The sequence below is a fragment of the Heterodontus francisci genome, chromosome 1 (genome assembly GCF_036365525.1).
Source record: "Heterodontus francisci isolate sHetFra1 chromosome 1, sHetFra1.hap1, whole genome shotgun sequence".
Classification (NCBI taxonomy): Eukaryota; Metazoa; Chordata; class Chondrichthyes; order Heterodontiformes; family Heterodontidae; genus Heterodontus; species Heterodontus francisci.
In genome coordinates this window covers 252,543,976-252,565,051 of record NC_090371.1, presented here as the reverse complement: position 1 = coordinate 252,565,051, position 21,076 = coordinate 252,543,976, and the positions used below count along the sequence as shown (strand labels likewise).

Genomic DNA, 21,076 nt, shown 5'->3' with positions numbered 1-21,076 from the left:
TTGAAACGCTATAACACAGAAGGCTACGGGCCAAATGCTGGAAAATGGGATTAGAATAGATAGGTGCTTGATGGCCAGCACAGACACGACGGGCCAAAGGGCCTGTTTCTTTGCTGTATAACTCTATGGTTGCCATTTACTATCAATCTGGTGCTTGTAACAACTATTCTTTAGTACTTGCCTGTCTAATGAGTTGTACATATACTGCAAAGTTCTCACAACATTCTTGATCATGTTCCTTAGCTGTGGAAGAGGCACCCTTTGAAGGAGAGAACAGCCTGTCAATTTAGCATGTGGAAATGTTTGAATGGATTATAATTGCTCTTGTACAGGAAAAAAATATATCATACAAATAATCATGTCTGTACTGGGTGGGGGAGGGGAGAAAACAGGCAACAACAACTTGATTAGTGCTTCTAATGCAGTAAAACATCCCAAGGCATTTCACACAAGCATTAACAAAATTTGGCACCAAGCCACATAAGGAGATATTAGGAGAGGTGACCAAAAGTTTAGTCAAAGTTTATGTCTTGAAGAGGAGAAGTGGGGAAGTTTAAGGAGGGAATTTCAGAGTTTAGGGCCTAAGCAGCTGAAGGCATGGCTGCCTAATGGTGGAGTGATGAAAACTGGATGTAGGAAAGAATCCAGAATTGGAGCGGTGCAGAAATCACGGAGTGTTGTAGGGCTGGGTGCGGTTACAGAGATAGGGAAGGGTGAGAATATGGAAGGGTTTGACAACAAGGATGATAATTTTAAAATCGAAATGTTGGTGGGGCAAGAGCCAATGTAGGTCAACAAGCAGAGAGCAGATAGGCGAGGGGGACTTGATGCGCGTTAGGATCAGGAAGATGAGATTTTTTTTTAATGAGCTCAAGTTTATGGAAGGTGCAAGTTGGGATGCCGGCCAGGACAATTAATTCAATCTTCTCAATATTTTGTCGGAGGAAATTTCTGCTCATTCAATTATGTATCATCAGGGTACATGTGGAACCTAGCGCTGTGTTTATTGGATGATGTCGCAAAGGGGCAGCAGATAGATGAGAAATAGGAGGGGGTCAAGGATAGATCCAGAGGCAACTGTGCGAGAGCTGAAAGTGGCTTAAAAACTCGACCATCTGCTTCCTGCAATACAACACTTCAAAAGTACTTGATTGGTTGCAAAGTGCTTTGGGCCATGAAGGGCACCACATAAAAGCAAACCTCTCCTTCTTTCAGAAATGCCACAAATAATTAATAGGGGATCGTAAATTTCAGTGCAGAGAGAACAGATCTGGTTGAGGTAAATTAGAATCAAAGATTGGCAGGCAAAACTGTAACTGAACAATGGACAGCCATTAAAGGGGAGATCGTTCAAGTACAGTGGAGATACATTCCCACTAGGGGGAAAGATAGAACAAACAAAGCCTGAGCTCCCTCAATGAAAAAGAGAGATAGACAGCAAGATGAAGCAGAAAAAGGGTGTGTATGACAGATGTCAGTTTGATAATAAAAATGAGAACCAGGGTGAATTTATGAAGTTCACAGGGGAAGTGAAGAAAAAAAATGAGGAGCAAAGAGAGAGTATGACAAGAGACTGGCAGCTAACATAAAAGGAAATGCAAAAGTCTGCTGTAGATATATAAATAGTAAAATGGTGATAAAAGGGCTGATTGGGGACCAAAAAGGGAATGTGTGATGGTGGCATGACTGAGATACTAAATAACTACTTTGCATCTGTTTTTACCAAGGAAGATGATGAAGATTCTGACAAAGTCGTAGTGAAAGAGGTGGTAGCTGAGCAGGGATTGGCACCAACATGTTGCACCATGGACATCTGACACAATTATTGACTCAGCTACAGACATGGGGCAATTAATCTGTATCTGAAGTGCAAATGCCCTAATGCCATCAAAACATAGTCCAATTTAAAACACATTTCTTCCTATGAATAAAGTAGGTAAGCATACAAACATCAATGGAAAGCAGCACAACAGTATGCAATGCCAATGCAAATTACTTTTGTTGACAGAATAGAATGTGCTACCGTTGCGTTTGCATGTAGCCAGCGAGCTAACCAACATGCAATAAAAATACCATGTGAAACATAACAAATAACAAATACTGCTGGGAGTATAGATGAGTGGCTTATGAAATACAAATGGTCATGGTTGGTAAGTTGTGTTAAAATGTTGGATTCAAACTCTATTACCCATGGAAACTAGAAATTCCAGAAGAAAAAACAAAAGAAACTGCTGTGTTGTCTGGATATGCTTTTCTTGCAAATCTTGCCATCTTTTATGTGTATCTAAAACCAAGACTGTCATGCTAGGCCCCCAACCAGCCAAGAATGAGGCACATGAATTTTGTCATGAACATTGATTTTAAACTGTTACCGGAGTTAAACAGATCAGCCGTGGCTGGAAAATACATTTGCATATTAAGAGACAGTGATTGGAAAGACAAAGGACCATTCCCTGACACATTCAACCCACAATTATCCTTGATCACCAGATATTCTGCGTAAGAGCAGAATTCTAGGGACTGCTGTAATCCAAGACATGGTCAGACCAGTTAGTCACATGACTTACCTGCTTGGCAACCTGGCTTTATCTGAATTGCACAAACAGTTTGAATTCAGAGAGAGTGTCTATTTGCTCCTGGACTGAGAAGATCTCTCCTGTCTTCTCCCATCTCTTTTTCACAAGCCTCTGAATCCACTGAAGACACATGAACCCCAAGAACAAGGTTTAAGAAGAATTCGGGGCCCCAACGAAAAGCAAGAACTACCTACAATCAAGGACTCTACAGTGAGCTCGAAGAACCATAACAAAAACTCTTCAGACATTGCTTCAAACTTTTCGCTTTATTTTATCTTCTGTTCTTTTCTGTCTCTATTTGCATGTGTGTACCGCATATGCATGCTAGCTTGGGCATGTCGTGTATCCGAATTAGAGTTTAAGTTTAATAAATTCCAACTTTAAACCTAAGCAAGCCTGTTTGTGCTGGTTTCTTTGCCTTATAATTGGAAAGCGGTGAACAATGATTCACCAAGAGGGCGCTAAAGACACGGTGTGTTTAAAATTAAATCCTGTTACGGTAAGACCAGGTGAAGGCTGAGAGGGACCCCTAGACACCTTCCTCACCGGATCGTGACAAGGACCAATTAGCAACCGAAAGTGGCAAGAGTTGAAGAGTGAATGACAACTTGTCAAATGTGCAGGAGAGTTGGGCTCTCATAGCAACCTTAACATTCAGTACAATTACCAGAACAGAAAACAGTGAAACTACACAGTCAGGCCCATCAACATCTGCAAAGAGAACAGACAGATTTGATGCTCCAAGTGCAAGACCCTCCCTTACATACAAAAATATTATTGGTGCCCAATCTGTTTGAAAAGCATCAGACCTTGAAATGTAAAATTATTCTAAAGTTGAGTGCCCAAAATACAAATAATGTCAAGGAACCAGCTCCATCCCAGCAATAGACCAGATGCTGAGAAATACAAGGAGCAATGTAAGCCTCCGTAGACCAGTCGCCTTTTTAATGCTGTTCGTAGCTGGTTTCCAACCAGTGGCCTCTTTGAGACCCGAACCCGCTTTCATTAACCGGCGGCCCCTTTATTGCCACCAAACCCAGACCCCTTCCATTAACCAGCGATTCTGTAATTTTCTCCGTTTCCCAACTCCTTCAAAACGACATTTGGGCTCTGTCACTGCAGAAAGATGAAAGGTTGGCCAAGAATCCCGGCCTGTCTGTCTAAGCGCAGCATGTGGAATTCACAGCAGCCAGAAGTTGCATGTCTGCGCATGCTCTTCCCCCGGTGCTTTTCCCAATCCTTTCTAATTACTTTTGCTGCTGGTAATTTTAAATGTCACTAGGTTATTTCAAAACAGAAGTTTAAAGGCTTGGAGCAAGACATTTAAAACTACCATGAACCTCAAGACTTGGTGTCCGTGTTTGGACATGTTGCGGACCCTGTAGCTGAGACACTAGATAAGCTAAAGATCGATAAAGAGAAGGTATTAGAAAAACTGGCTGTACTTAAAGTTGATATGACACCAGGACTGGATCAGATGCAGGATACGAAGCAAAGTAAGGGTGGAAATTGTGGAGGTACTGACCATAACTTTCCAATCCTCCTTGGATACAGGGGTGGTGCCAGAGGACTGGAGGACTGCAAATGTTACACCCTTGTTCAAAGAAGGGTGTAAGTATAAGCCCAGCAACTACAGGCCAATCAGTTTAACCTCAGTGGTGGGAATGCTTTTAGAAATGATAATCTGTGACAAATTTAAGTTACTTGGACAAATGTAGATTAATTAAGGAAAGCCAACATGTATTTGTTAAGGGAAAATTATGTTTAACTAACTTGATTGAGCTTTCTGATGAGGGTGAATAAGAATAATGTGGTTGCTGTGTTGTATATGGACTTCCAAAGACATTTTATAAAGTACCACGAAATAGGTTGTCAGCAATGTTGAAGCCCATGGAAAAACAGGGACAGTGGGAGCACGGATACAAAGTCGGCTCAGTGACAGGAAACAGAGAGTAGTGGTGAATTGTTGTTCTTCTGACTGGAGGAAACTATATAGTGAGCTTCCCCAGGGATCGGTATTAGGACCACTGTCTTTCTTGATTTATATTAATGATCTAGACTTGGGTGTGCAGGGCACTATTTCAAAATTTGCAGATGACACAAAACTTAGAAGTATTGTGAACTGAGAAGGATAGTGATAGACTTTCAAAGGGCATTGACAGGCTAATGGAATGGGCGGACACGTGGTAGAAGTAATTTAATGCAGATAAGTGTGAAGTGATCCATCTTGGTAGGAAGAATGAGGAAAAGCAATATAAAATAAAGAATAACAATCGTAAAGGGGGTGCAAGAACAGAAAGACCTGGTTGGGGGGGTGGGGGAGGAAAATGTGTACAAATCGTTGAGATGGCAGGGCAGGTTGAGACAGTGGTTAATAAGGCATAGAAACAAAAGCAAGGACGTTATTGTGAACCTTAATAAAATACTGGTTTGGCCTCAACTGCAGTAATGTGTCCAATTCTGGGTACCACACTTCAGGAAGGCATTGGAGAGGGTGCAGAAAAGATTTAGGAGTATGGCTCCAAGGATGATACACTTCAGTTATCTGGATAGATTGGCAAAGCTGGGATGTTCTCCTTAGAGAAGAGAAGGTTGAGAGAAGATTTGATAGAGGTGTTCATTATCATGAGGGGGCAGGACTGAGTAGATAGGGAGAAACAGTTCCCATGGGCAGAAGGGTCGAGAACCAGATGACACCGATTTAAGGCGATTGGTAAAAGAACCAGAGGTGACATGAGGAGGTGAAGTCGGTAGCGTAATGGTAATTTTACTGAACTAGTAATCCAGAGCTAGGCTAATGCTCTGGTGGCATGGGTTCAAATCCCATCACAGCAGATGGTAAAATCTGAATTCAATTAATAAATCTGGAATTTAAAAAAGCTAGTTGTAAAAACCCATCTGGTTCACTAATGTCCTTTAGGGAAGGAAATCTGCTGTCCTTACCTGGTCTGGCCTGCATGTGACTCCAGACCCACAGCAATGTGGTTGACTCTTAAATGACCTCTGAAATGGCCTACCAAACCTCTCAGTTCAAGGGCAATAAATGTTGTCCTAGTCAGTGACGCCCACATCCCACAGATAAATAAAAAAAAATTTTTTACACAGCAAGTGGTTATGATCTAGAATGCACTGAGTGTGTGGTGGATGCAGATTCAATTGCAGCTTACAAAAGGGAATTAGAAAATTAACTGAAGATAAAAGATTTGCTGGGCTACAGAGAAAAGGTGGAAGAGTGAGACTGGCTGAGTTGCTCTAACAGAGAGCTGGCACAGACACGACAGGCCAAATGGCCTCCTTCTGTGCTGCAACCATTCTATGGCACTATGAAATCACTGAAGATTCTCAAGCTGTTTGTAAAGCCAAATCCTGTAAACCACACAAAGTTAAAATATATCTGCACATGACCTTGAACCTATGGGATTACAATAAGTATTCTTTGGTGAGCAAAATGAAAAAAAGAACACGCGAATTCACTATGAATTATTCATCACTCTTCCAAGGATTTTTTTAAAAACATTGATAGCAAATTTTTTTTTACCTTTCAGCTGGTAGTCCTATGAGTAGCAAGTTGCTACCCTCCTTCCAATAACCTACGTTAATAAGTTTTCCATTCAGCAGCAATGACGAACTAGCAAATAGAATTGCACAAAAATAAATTATACATGAACAAATAAACGTAATAAAATGTTAGACAGAGAAAGACCAGCCATTCCATCTAGCCTATCCCATACAATTGAGATGCCTTATGCATCCTTACTCCCTGGGGTTCCCCATGATCTCCGGAAGAGGCAAAAACAAGATCATACAATCCAAAATGGGGGAAAGAGGAAAAAAAAGCCTCAGAACTTTCACTAAATTAGGGCTAGTCACTTGAAAAAAAACTCAAGTTTTAGGCACATCAGCGCAATTAGTACTTAGTGTTAAAAAATAATCAGTTGCATTCATGGAGGGGATTGAAACTGTGATGTCCTTATTAACTCAACCCCCTACCCTCCTGACTCAATCCCCACTGTGACCTGCCTGATTCCTGCTGCCAGTCACAACCTAACTTGATGTTTAAATTAACAAATTTGCAAGCAACAAATTACTAACTCAACATGGGAGTGGATGGACATATCTGAGCAGAAGTATTGTTTTTAAAAGATACAAGTAAAATGCACACTAAAATGGATAAACATGCAGCTGACTTTCATAATTTCATCACTAATCATCCTATTCCTATTAACTGTCAGCAGTAGGTTGGGTATGCAAACTACCAGCAGAACTTCCGTCACGTCAGGGTTGCCAGCAAAACTTTAGCTGAGGTGGGGCTGAGAGAAGAGAGCCAAGTCAGAGCACTATGCATTTGGGTCTAGCTAGGGCGGCACATTGGCGCAGTGGTTAGCACCGCAGCCTCACAGCTCCAGGGACCCAGGTTCGATTCCGGGTACTGCCTGTGTGGAGTTTGCAAGTTCTCCCTGTGTCTGCGTGGGTTTTCTCCGGGTGCTCCGGTTTCCTCCCACAAGCCAAAAGACTTGCAGGTTTTAAGGTAAATTGGCCATTATAAATTGTCACTAGTATAGGTAGGTGGTAGGGAAATATAGGGACAGGTGGGGATGTTTGGTAGGAATATGGGATTAGTGTAGGATTAGTATAAATGGGTGGTTGATGTTCGGCACAGACTCAGTGGGCCGAAGGGCCTGTTTCAGTGCTGTATCTCTAATCTACCAGGATCTCTAGACTCTGTTTTATAATTGAGATTCACAAAATTTTGATTGGACTACTTTAACGATATTTTGCACACTCAAGAAAATTTTCACCATATTCGCTAGTTAGATATCACTTTAGTTGTTTCAGAAATGTGAATTAGTAAGGCAATTATTAAAGCCATTCCATAATTAGTCAATTGCTTCCACTTTATAATCTACTTTGGATGAAGCTGGTCCAAGCAAAATTAGGAGCACTCACCATCTTGATTGGCGCCCATTGAACATGAGCAAAAATAGAGTAACTAGCCATCAAGTTAAAGAGAAAATGCCAAAAATTCACCAATATGCAAAAATACAATATAAAACAAAACACAAGGAAATGTTTGAAACTGTAGACTAGACTATTTGAACACAATATGGTCTAGATTTTGCAGTCAGCAGTGAAGGAACGGTGAAACACAAACAAGAAATGTTTCAGGTCAGTGACCCTTCATCAGAACTAAGTCACTGACCTGAAATGTTAACTCTGCTTCTCTCTCCACAGATGCTTCCAGACCTGCTGAGTATTTCCAGCATTTCTTGTTTGTGTTTCAGATTTCCAGCATCTGCAGTATTTTGCTTTCATTTTAGTGAAGTAACAGTGCTTGCTGTTCACCTCGCTGACAGCTGGCCACAAAGTTCTTTCAGGCTTTACAGCAAGGTATTGCTTTAATTCAGCATCCGTTTCAGCACAGTTCCCCCAACAGGGTGGGGAGTGGTGGGGGGGGTGGGGGTGCGCCTGTGGAGTCATGAGCAGGAGAAGAAAAGTGAGACTCTTTAACCAATCAGATTGAATCCTCACCAAGGAAGGCAAAGTCTAAACCAAAAAGTATGTAGCAGAAAATATAAATTAGATTTATTTGATTCAGGGATAGCAAAATTAAGATTAGAAAATACAGATCGGATTGAGAAGAGAGAAAACAGACAGAAAAAGTAAGAAATACATATTTTTTCAATCTCCAACACTAATTTTCTTCTGAGGGATTGAGTCTCCTAGGAGAGTCCACATTTGTAAAATTACATATTTTGGGCCAGAGACATTTTCCAGCAGTAATTATCACCTGTGACACCATTAAAAGCTCACTTCTGAATGCACAAACCCCTAACTTTTTCAGCTTTTTTTCTAAAGTGCAGAACTAGAGGCAAATACCCCAAGTTCACACTGTTGCAGTCATTTCAGTGCCGAGTCTACCGGTGAGGGCTGTAACAGCACACCCTGTAGAGCTGCAGGGTATCTAACAGCAACTTCTGGATTTGTGCATTTAACTGTGCGAGAGCAATGCCAGAGGTTGCTGTTAGATTTATTCCATTATTACAGTGAGTGCCGTTAAACTCACTGTTACTCATCACAAAATCCAGCCCATAATGCTTTAATTCAGTTTTGGAGGTATTAAGTCAATACCAGAAGCCTCAAGACTGATTTACACATGTTTGCCTACCAAAATATCTTATTTTTCATAATACTGACTAAAGCAAATTTATAGGGCTTAAATTTGAATTCTGGTACTGTCACACATTAGTCTTGTTAGTGCATGTGAAATAACACCAACCACCATTATCTTAAACAGATTTTTGTTTTGTCTGTCTGTAAAAGCTACGAATAGGAAGCAATAGGACTGCAGAATATGTTTTCCTTCAGTTCTATATGCCATAAGAAAATAGATGAGAGTAGAATAGCATCAGACTTACAGGCAACATTGGAATATAATCACTTGCTTCTTTAGGGCACTGAACTGGTTTATATCCCGATCATACAAACTAATTTTTGAAGCACTTTTAAAATAGACGCTTGGTAGTACAGAACCTGAGTATTGCTGGAAAAAAAAGAGACATGCTGTCAAAGCTTTTCATCTTGTATGCATCAGGACAGACGCAAAAATAGCAAAATTCAAAGAGAGCAACAATTTATGCTGCATGAGAAAAGGGTGCCGATTGGTCGAGGCGTTGCCATGGAGAATGTATCAGGGAAGTATTATCTCCCAATAAGAAGTATTATTGGGACGTAGGGCCTGCGTACCTGGCATTGCACTGGCACTGGAATTCATATATCACATTACTCATTCGTGTGGTAGACAGAACATCCTTTTTGGCTTGACAGCAGCATCCTGTTAGTGGAAAATATCACTTGGGGTGCTGCCGCATAGTAGCTGTGTGAAACGGCTAGCTTCACCTGTTGCTCAAATTTTTGAGATATCTTACCATTCCAGGGTAATTTGAGATAGACTGGGCCGAATGCGGTGGCGTATGTCCCAATGACTGGCGGATTGTATCAAACAGCACGTCCCTTCAGCCGTTCGCAATATGTAGAGTACTAAACATATTCAACCAGCCCATTCATGCAAAACTCAGTACACAATGTTTAACGTTAGATGTCATTCCGCGACTGAACAGCATTTACTGAACATTCCCAAGAATTACACTAACAACCAATTTAAGATCATCAGTCGAACGCGCAATGTGGCTTATTCACACTTGCTAGAAGCTATATATATTCATAGACAGGGATCTGTCCTTTGTAGGCAAAAGGAACATGACCAGGTGTTGTGCCTTTTTTGAATTAAACAAAAATGTGGCGACAATAGTTCCCTGATGCATTCTCCATGGCAATGTCTCAACCAATCAGAACTGACTTGCCAACAAATCAGCACCCTTTTGTCACGCAGAATAAATTGCTGCTCCCTTTGAAATTTGGCATTCTTGCGCCTGTCCTGATGAGTACATGATGATAAGCTTCGACAGCCAGACTCTTTTTTCAGCAACACTCTTGAAATGTTAAGAGAGACTCTAAAGGTAAAACAAATCCATTTTCATCCTTCTGATCTCTTTTAGCTGGTCCCCCCAGAACTATTAAACCTATCAGGCTGGGTTTTGTTGAAGTCCCAGCATTGGGATCCGTAGCCGGGGAGTGGGAGCGGGGCAGGGGGGGGGGGGGGGTGGGGGGGGAGGGGGGTGCGGGTGCGGAAGATCAGACCGGCAGCGGCCCGCCACGGAGCCCGAAGCCAGGAGGTGGTGGCAAGGCTCCATGGCACCCCCGCCATTTGGCGACAGGACCCGACTTTAAATGTTTAAATTGAGCAAAGGAATAAATTAAAATAAAAGTGACACCAATCTTACCGGCTGCCCGGGTTCTTCCATGCAGCGTCCAGCACTCACGCGCCTTCACTTTCCCATCCAGGGAAAGCTGGCGTCACCAAGGTGGGGAAGGGGGGAACTTAGGCCTTTTATTTAAATGGGGGGGATGGGGCTACAAGGTCAAATCAGCATTAATAGTGTTATTGGGGGAGAAGGGGCAATTTTGTTTGTGGTATACTGGGGGGGGTACAGTTTTAAATATTTAAATTTAGCAGATCTGGCTGCCCTTTACAAATGGCTCCAGAACCTGCAGAGACAGCTGACACCTTTGCTGGTGTCGCAGAGCCCGCCCCGCCACGTAATTGAGGTGGGGGGGGCGGAGCTGCCAGCATATTATCCTTCGCCACCGCACGCTAGATCGTGGCAGCATGGTGGCACAAGGGCCACCATTTCTTTGTCCGCCGCCAACATTAAATCCAGCCCATTGTGTGAAATGCATAATATGTGCTGCATGTCATATCTCATGGATAGTGAAATACTCACAAGCAGTTGTGATAACTAAAGAGGTAAAGCATGTTAAATAGAAAAAAAAAGACGCTATACCAATATGTAAAAAAATGCATGTTGCATCACAGTTGCAAATTGAAGTCTGAGTGGCTAACTGGAGAACCACTGATACAAAACAAAACCCAAATGTTTCTCCACTTAACACTTAAGCAATTAATCCTCAACATAATGGCCATTTTTGATCAACAGAGGTTCAACAAGTAGCCACACAGATCTTTCACTCTTGCAATGAAGTAACATGTTATGGTCACCTGATAATTTGTCCCCCAGTTATATTTTCCAGCATGTCACACAGCGTAAGAAATATTCCACGAACACTTTTCAACTTTTGGGATATGTCAGTCATTGGATACTGGTAAAGAATTTCTTGCTGTTGAAAAATAAGAAAAGATTCACATTATTAGTAATTAGTGTAATTAGTATTTTTTAAAGGGAGTAACTAAATTAATTTAAAGGTAAGTCATGGCAGGAGAGCTCGCACCCGTGGTGTGCTCCTCCTGCGCTGGGAAATCAGGGATGCTTCCAGTGTCCCTGACAACCATATGTGCAGGAAGTGTATCCATCTGCAGCTACTGACTACCCGCATTACGGAGCTAGAGCTGCGGGTGGATTCACTGTGGAGCATCCGCGATGCTGAGGACGTTGTGGATAGCACGTTTAGAGGGGTAGTCACACCGCAGGTAATGGCAGCACAGGCAGAAAAAGGATGGGTGACCACCAGGCGGAGTAGTAGGCGCAGGCAGGTACTACAGGAGTCCCCTGTGGCCATTCCCCTCTCAAACAGATATATACTGCTTTGGATACTGTTTGGGGGGGGGGGGGGGGGGAATGGCCTCCCAGGGGAAAGCAGCAACAGCCAGGCCCGTGGCACCAAGGATGGCTCTGCTGCACATCAAGGGAGAAAAAGGAGTGGGAGAGCTGTAGTGATAGGGGATTCTATCGTAAGGGGTACAGGTAGGCATTTCTGTGGCTGCACACGTGACTCCAGGATAGCCTCCCTGGCGCTAGGGTCAAGGATGTCACAGAGCGGCTGCAGGACATTCTGAAGGGGGAGGGTGAGCAGCCAGAGGTCGTGGTACACATTGGTACCAACGACATAGGTAGAAAAAGGGATGAGGTCCTGCAACAAGAATTTAGGGAGCTAGGTAGCAGATTAAAAAGCAGGACCTCAAAGGCTGTAATCTCTGGATTACTCCCGGTGCCTCGTGCTAGTGAGTTTAGAAATAGGAGGATAGAGCAGATGAATGCGTGGCTGAGGGGATGGTGCAGGAGGGAGGGCTTTAGTTTCCTGGATCACTGGGTCTGTTTCTGGCAAAGGTGGGACCTGTACAAGTTGGACGGGTTGCACCTGAACCGGAATGGGACAAGCATCTGTGCTGGGAGATTTGCTAGTGCTGTTGGTGGGGGCGGGGTTATACTAATTTGGCAGGGGGATGGAATACAGAGTGGAGGTACAGTAGGGGGTAATATAGAACAGAAAGTGAGTCTGTCTGGAAGGCAGAGCAAATATAGACCTGGTAAGACACAAGGGAAAAATGTATGGTTGGACTGCATCTTTTTCAATGCAAGGAGTCTTACTAGTAAGGCAGATGAATTGCGGGCGTTGATTAACACATGGGATTATGATATTATTGCTATCACAGAGTCATGGTTGAGGCAAGGACAGGACTGGCATATTCCAGGGTATAGAATCTTCAGGCGCGACAGGGGAGGGGTTAAAAGAGGAGGTGGCATTGCACTGTTGATCAAGGAAGGATGACATCTTAGAAGGTTCCTCAAATGAGGCCATTTGGGTAGAACTTAAAAACAAAAAGGGGGCAATCACTTGGCTGGGTGTGTACTACAGGCCTCCAAACAGTCAGCAAGAGATAGAGGAGCAGATATGTAGGCAAATCTCTGAGAGGTGTAAAAAATAATAGGGTAATAATAATAGGGGATTTCAACTTCCCCAATATTAACTGGGATAGTCTTAGTGTAAAAGGCTTAAAAGGGGAGGAATTCTTAAAATGCATACAGGAGAGCTTTTTGAGCCAGTATGTAGAAAGTCCTACAAGAGAAGGGGCAGTACTGGACCTAATCCTAGGGAATGAAGCTGGTCAAGTATTAGAAGCGTCAGTGGGGGAGCATTTCGGGGATAATGACCATAACTCTCCAAGATTTAAGGTCGTTATGGAAAAGGACAAAGATGGACCAGAAATATAGGTACTGAATTGGGGGAAGGCCGATTTCAATATGATAAAACAGAAGCTACTAGGAGCAGCTACTTGTAGGAAAGTCTACATCACATCAGTGGGAGTCATTCAAAGAGGAAATTGAGAGAGTTCAGAGCCAACATGTACCCATTAAGGTGAAGGGTAGGACTAACAGGTCCGGGGAACCCTGGATGTCAAGGGATATAGAGGATTGGATCAGGAAAAAAAAAAGGCTTACGGCAGATCCCAAGCGCTGAAAGCAGCGGAGGTACTAGAGGAGTATAGAAAGGTGGCACTTAAAGTAATTAGGAAAGTGAAGAGGGGACATGAAAAAACACTGGCAGGCGAGATAAAGGAAAATCCCAAGGCGTTCTATAAGTATATTAAGTGTAAGAGGATAACCAGGGTAAGAGTAGGGCCTATTAGGGACCAACATGGCAATCTTTGTGTGGAGCTGGAGGACATATGTGAGGTTTTAAATGATTACTTTTCATTTGTGTTCAGTATGGAGAAGGACGATGTAGGTGTACTGATCAGGGAGGGGGATTGTGATATACTTAAACATGTTAGCATTGAAAGGGAGGAGGTATTAGCTGTTCTGGCGGGCTTAAAAGTAGATAAATCTCCAGGCCCAGATGAGATGTATCCCAAGCTGTTATGGAGGTAAGGGAGGAGATAGCAGGGGCTTTACACAAATTTTCAAATCCTCTCTGGCCGCAGGAGAGGTACCAGAGGACTAGAGATCAGCAAATGTGGTACCATTAATCAAGAAGGGTAGTAGGGATAAACCAGGTAATTACAGGCCGGTGAAAGTATTAGTGGTTGGGAAAATATTGGAAAATAATTCTGAGGGACAGGATTAATCTCCACTTGGATAAGCCTGTGTGTACCGCAGGGATCGGTGCTGGGACCCTTGCTGTTTGTAGTGTACATTAATGATTTAGACGTGAATATAGGAGGCATGATAAGTATGTTTGCAGATGACACGAAAATTGGTGGTGTTGTAGATAGTGAGGAGGAAATCCTTAGATTACAGGGAGATACAGATGGGCTGGTAAAATGGGCAGAGCAATGGCAAATGGAATTTAATCCTGAAAAGTGTGCGGCAATACATTTTGGGAGGACTACCAAGGCAAGGGAATATACAATGGATGGTAGGACCCTAGGAAGTACAGAAGGTCAGAAGGACCTTGGTGTACTTGTCCATAGATCACTGAAGGCAATAGCACAAGTCGATAAGGTGGTTAGGAAGGCGTATGGGATACTTGCCTTTATTGGCCGAGGCATAGAATATAAGAGCAGGGAGGTTATGATGGAGCTATATAAAACGCTAGTTAGGCCATAGCTGGAGTACCGTGTACAGTTCTGGGCACCGCACGATAGGAAGGATGTGATTGCACTGGAGAGGGTGTAGAGGAGATTCACCAGGATGTTGCCTGGGCTGGAGCATTTCAGCTATGAAGAGAGACTGGATAGGCTCGGGTTGTTTTCCTTGGAGCAGAGAAGGCTGAGGGGGGACATGATTGAGCTGTACAAGATTATAAACAGCATTGATAGGTTAGATAGGAAGAAATTTTTTCCCTTAGTGGAGGGGTCAAGAAACAGGGGGCATAGATTTAGGGTAAGGGGCAGGAGATTTAGAGGGGATTTGAAGAAAAATATTTTCACCCAGAGGGTGGTTGGAATCTGGAATGCACTGCCTGAAGAGGTGGTGGAGGCAGGAACCCGCACAACATTTAAAAAATATTTAGATGAGCACTTGAAATGCCATAGCATACAAGGGTACGGGCCAAGTGCAGGAATACGGGAATAGAATAGTTGGGTGCTGGATGGCCGGCACAGACACGATGGGCCGAAAGGTTTGTTTCTGTACTGTATAACTCTATGACATTACAGCTAAATACAAAACGTTATTTCCAACAATAGCAGACTACACATCACCACCTGTAATACATCTTAAAAGCTTTTTGTATACAGTAGAATAATTAGGTCAATGCTTTTTACAGTTTAAAGCTTCAATGCTCAAGGTACACACAAATATACAATGCACAAGAAATAGATCACATTTAACATTAACAAAACAGCATGCTCTCGGGTTTGTCAGTGATGCTAGTCATGTTGGGACATCCCCAATTCCAAAGAGATTGCTATCATTAAATATAAACGAAGACAAACTGAATTTCTAAACATTTGTTTTTATTGCAAGCTGGTTTCACTAACAGCAAGATATAAAAGATGGCTACAGTAACAAAAGAACAATCATGTCCTGCTTGACTGAAACTCTGCTCCAAACTTGAGAGGAGCTCACAGAAGAACTAACTAATTCATATGGATGAAAAGACATCTTTCAGTAAATAATAAGAAAACACTGCATACATATCAACATAGAGCTGCCCTCAGTACCATAAATCTGAAGCCATGATGTCAGGTTCCACACGTATGCTGACAACACCCAGCTCTACATCGTCCTTCTCGATCCCCACAGTGCCGCGATGTTGTCAGACCGCTTGTCCAACACCCAGTCATCGATGAGCCATAATTTTCTCCAATTAAACATTGGGAAGACCTAAATCATTGTCCTCAGTCCCTGCTACAAACTCCATTTTCTAGCCACGGGTTCCATACTCCTTCCTGGTTACTGCCTCAGGCTGCACAAGGCTATTCGCAACCTCAGCATCCTTTGTGAACCCGAGCTGAGTTTTCAATCCCATATCCACTCAATCGCAAACACCACCTATTCATTTCTGTAACACCCATCTCTACCCCGCCTCACTTACTGCTACTGATACCCTCATCCATGTTTCTGTTACCTTCAGACTTGATTATTCCAATGATCTCCTGACTAACCTCCGATCCTACACCCTCCATAAACTTGAGCTCATCCAAATATCCAATGCCCAAATTCTAACCCGGACCAAGTCCCAAGCACTCATCACCCCGTGCTCACCGACCTACACTGCCTCCCAGTCCAACGCCTCAATTTTATAATTATTATCCTTGTATTCAATTCCTTCAATGGGCTTGCCACTCCCATATCTGTAACCTCCTCCGGCCCTACAATCCTGTGTCATGGCCACGTGGTGAGATGTGGGTGGTTCCCACTGTTCAACTGCACACCTGACCGCAGCAAGTGTGTTTGTTATTAGGGTTTAACCCTTGGGTGTTTTATTTGTTAAATAAACAGACAGCGACAGGTTTTCTTGGGTTAAAAACAGAAAAAAAAATCAACTGTTTATTGAAATTGTCACACACACACACACACACACACACACACACACACACACACACACACACACACACACACACACACACACACACACACACACACACACACACACACACACACACACACACACACACACACACACACACACAACCGCAAACCTTCTTACAGTTTCACGTGCTATTAGATTGGCCTCATAGGCAACCCCATAAATAAGGCCCAAGCCATTTGCTCACCATGCAAGCTTGATGCTGAAATTGGGTGAATCAAATACATCCTGTGTGACAATGGCTACCCTGATCAGATCAGGATGTATATCGTGCAAACTTATGAACAGGCATAAGGCCGTCATTTTTGGCCCTGAAAAGTGCCCAGTCTACCTCAAATTACCCTGTAAGGGTAATGTATCCCAAAACTTTGAGCAACAGGTGAAGGCAGCTGTTTCACGTTGCTACTATGCAGTAGTAACACACGTGGTGCTCGCCACTAACAGGATGCTTCCGTCAAGCCAAAAATACGTCCTGCCTATCACACAAAGGAGTCATGTGATATATGAATCTCAACGCCAGTGGGATGCTAGGTATACAAGCCGTACGTCCCAAAGACTGGAGGATTGTATCAAATAACATGTCCCTTCTGCTGTTTGCAACAGGCAAGGTACAGGCCATACCCAACCAGCCCGTGCTTGCAAAACTCAAAACACAGTGTCCAACATTAGCTATGAATCTGTGATTGGACAACATTTGCTAAATAATCCTCTGTGTGCTCTAAGAATTATGCTGACAACCAATTTAAGACTGTCAGTAGGGCTCGCAGTGTAGCGCATTTGCACATACTGTAAGCTACATATACAGGGTTTTTTTCTTTGCAGACAGAAAGAATACGTACAAATGTTGCTCCTATTTCAGCTAAACAAAATAAGTGACAGCCATTCGCTGGTTCATTCCTCAGGGCAATGCCTTGACCAATCAGAATCAAGCTGCCTGGTTTAAATTTCAAACAAAGCCTGTCAGTCACCGTTAACTGGTGCATTCTCCATGGCAACGCCTCGACCAGAGTTCACTTGCCAACCAATCAACACTCTCTTCTCATACAGTAAAATGTCATGCTAAGCCCCCAGCTGCCAAGAATGAGGCACATCAATTTTGTCATGAATATTGATTTTTAACTGTTGTTGGAGCAAGGAAATGACTCGTTAAACAGATCAGCTGTGGCTGAAAAAAAACATTTACATACTAACGGACATCGAAGGTGAGGAAGCGCATTCCAAGGCCTGCTAAGGAGGATACAATCCACAAGGGCCAGGACTGGTTAGACCAGCTGAACACAAAAACACAAGAACACAAAAAGTAGGAGCAGCAGTAGGCCATTCAGCCCCTCGAACCTGCCTCGCCATTCAATAAGATCATGGCTGATCTGTCCCAGGCCTCAACTCCTCTTTCGGGCCTGCTCCGCATAACCCTCGACTCCCCGAGATTTCAAAAATCTATCTACTTCCTCCTTAAATACAATTAGTGGCCTAGCCTCCACAACTCTCTGAGGTAGAGAATTCCAGAGATCCACCACCTTCTGAGAAGAAATTCCTTCGCATCTCACTTTTAAATGTGTGCCCCCTTATTCTGTAACTATGTCCCCTAGTTCGAGATTCCCCCACTAGTGGAAACATATTCTCAACATCTACCCTATCAAGCCCCCTTAGAATCTTATATGTTTCAATAATATCAGCTCTCATTCTTCTAAACTCCAATGAATAAAGGCATAACCTGTTTAGCCGTTCTTGATAAGACAACCCCTTCATCCCAGGAATCAGCCTTGTGAACCTTTTGCCACATGACTACCTGGCTGTTCCAGGGTTTTCTTTTGAACTGGCCACAGAGAGTTTGAAGGCAGAAAGCTGTTTGCTCTTGGATTGAAAAGACCTCTCCTGGCTAGCTCGCCACAGCCTCTCCTGTCTGCTCTCATCTCTTTCTCATCAAAACTCCAAAACCCACTGAAGACACATGAACCAAGAGAGAAAAGTCCCCTACATTGAACAAGGTTTAAAGAAGAATACTGGGCCCCAACAAAAAGCAAGACCGACCTACAATCAAGGAATCTACAGCGAGCTTGAAGCACAATAACAAAAAAACCCTCTTCAGAGATTGCCTCAACCTTTTCCCCTTTCTTTTTCCTCTGCTCTTTTCTCTCCCTATTTGCATGTGTGTATCACATATGCATTCTAGCATGGGCGCGTCGTGTACCTGTAGGCATTAACAGAATTAGAGTTTAAGTTTAATAAATTTCAATCTTTCTTCTTTAAACCTAAGAAAACCTGTGCGTACTGGTTTCTTTGCCTTATAATTGGAAAGCAGTGAACAAGGATTCACCAAGGGGGAACTAAAAACAGTGTGTTTAAAATTAAACCCTGTTACAGGAAGACCAGGTGAAGGCTGAAAGGGAACCCTAGACCTCTTTCTCACCTGGTCATAACAATAAATTTGTTGTTTTCCCTTACATTGGTATTTTTGCAGATTGTCCTGATGAGTGCAAGATGAAAAGCTTCGACATTATCCCTCTATTTTCAGCAATATTTAAGTCATTCCTTAAAACTTAACTTTTTGACCAAGCTTTTAACAACTTGTCCTAATATTTATTTCTGTGGCTTGGAGTCAATTTTTGTCTAATTAAGTTTCTGTGAAGCACCTTTGCGAATTAACATAAAAGGGCAGTTTCCTGCTAAACCCACTAGCAGTTAAAATCCACCCAATTCTCAACCTTTTCAGGCAAAAAAAGCTAATGCTGGTTCCTTTACTTTAAAGAAAAGTTTACGTGCAATATTAGAGAACACCCCTTAACCCATTTAATCTACTTGTTAAGATTTGCATTCCACCAAGATACGTATAAGTTATTCTGAAATAACAACTAATCTATAGAATTTTGTTAGATGTAGTTAATTCTATTTATACAGCATGTTGCTCTACTTGCACCAACTGAAACAATTATTTTCTCCAAAAGATGTTACTATTATAAATGTTTCTAAGTGTCAGTTCAGCACAATGTACCTGCAAATTAACATGACGTAAATAGGTAAATTGCATATATTAGAGGCAGCAGCAGAGTTGAAAAATGTCATTGGTATTCCTTTATGATGCATTGTGTACAGGTTGTTTGGATACATTTTATCTCAGAAATTGTGTCACGTATATAAAATACCCATTAAAATGCAGATAGTCTCCCCAATTGTGACCTTCTGGACAAGGAGTTTTTTGCTTTGTGTCCCACTTCATGCAACAGTAACATCTGACTTTACTTGAATCCTCCCTCTGAGCACTACAAGGCTAATGTGTCGCTGGGTAAAGGCCAGCTCAGGTCTGCAAATGAAACCCAACCCGAGCCCGACAGAACCACATCCAACCCCAAGCCCGACCCGGCCCGAGTCCTTTAATTTTTTCCCGCGCCTGACCGACCTGACCATCAGTTAACCTACCTTCCGTTTTTCACTTTGTTGCTTATCTGCACAAGCTTAAAATAACTGTAAGAAAACCACCTTTCAAGTCCAAAAAGTATATTAATATTGGAGCCACTTACCGGAGGTGGTGATAGAGTGGGTCAGACCCGGCCTGACCTGACCTGAGCCTGAATGCCGGGCCCGGAAGCGTGACCCGACCCGACACATCATCGGGTGCGGGTCGGGTAGATGGCCTTTATCGCTGAGTGCTGATAGAACCACCTTCTTGGTGGCTTCTTGGTGTCATGAGATAACAAAATTACCCATTCGACTTAATGATCCTGGGCTATTGGTCAATTAACCACATCTTTCACAAATTCAGCTTAAAGTATATGATATAGTAGCTATTACAGAGACCTGACTACAACTTGACCATGATTGATAGCTAAATATTTTATAAATGACTTGGATGAGGAAGTGGAAGGCTGGGTTAGCAAGTTTGCCGATGACACGAAGGTTGCTGGAGTTGTGGATAGTGTGGAAGGCTGTTGTAGGTTACAACGGGACATTGACAGGATGCAGAGCTGGGCTGAGAAGTGGCAGATGGAGTTCAACCTGGAAAAGTGTGAAGTGATTCATTTTGGAAGGTCGAATTTGAATGCGGAATACAGGCTTAAAGACAGGATTCTTGGTAGTGTGGAGGAACAGAGGGATCTTGGGGTCCATGTCCATAAATCGCTCAAAGTTGCCACCCAAGTTGATAGGGTTGTTAAGAAGGCGTATGGTGTGTTGGCTTTCATTAACAGAGGGATTGAGTTTAAGAGCCTTGAGGTTATGCTGCAGCTCTATAAGGCCCTGATTCGACCACACTTGGAATATTGTGTTCAGTCCTGGTCGCCTCATTATAGGAAGGATGTGGAAGCTTTAGAGAGGGTGCAGAGGAGATTTACCAGGATGCTGCCTGGACTGGAGGGCATGTCCTACGAAGATAGATTGAGAGAGCTAGGGCTTTTCTCATTGGAGCGAAGAAGGATGAGAGGTGACTTGATAGAGGGGTACAAGATGATGAGAGGCATAGATAGAGTGGATAGCCAGAGACTTTTTCCCAGGGTGGATAGGGCTATCACCAAGGGGCATAATTTTAAGGTGATTGGAGGAAGGTTTCGGGGAGATGTCAGAGGGCGGCACAGTGGCGCAGTGGTTAGCACCGCAGCCTCACAGCTCCAGCGACCCGGGTTCAATTCCGGGTACTGCCTGTGTGGAGTTTGCAAGTTCTCCCTGTGTCTGCGTGG

At 43.0% G+C, this 21,076-nt stretch overlaps 1 protein-coding gene across 2 annotated transcripts in view; it reads right to left on the bottom strand.

Annotated features, from left to right (window-relative positions):
* Positions 1 to 21,076, bottom strand: part of intu (inturned planar cell polarity protein) — a 239,930-nt gene that overhangs the window by 93,081 nt on the left and 125,773 nt on the right. For both annotated transcript variants that reach the window (XM_068042834.1, XM_068042826.1), the window contains exons 5-7: positions 11,194 to 11,312; positions 6,115 to 6,204; positions 182 to 259 (exon numbers count right to left, since the gene is read on the bottom strand). In XM_068042834.1, the coding sequence (XP_067898935.1) occupies positions 182 to 259; positions 6,115 to 6,204; positions 11,194 to 11,312 (287 nt within the window). The remainder of the gene's footprint in view (positions 1 to 181; positions 260 to 6,114; positions 6,205 to 11,193; positions 11,313 to 21,076) is intronic.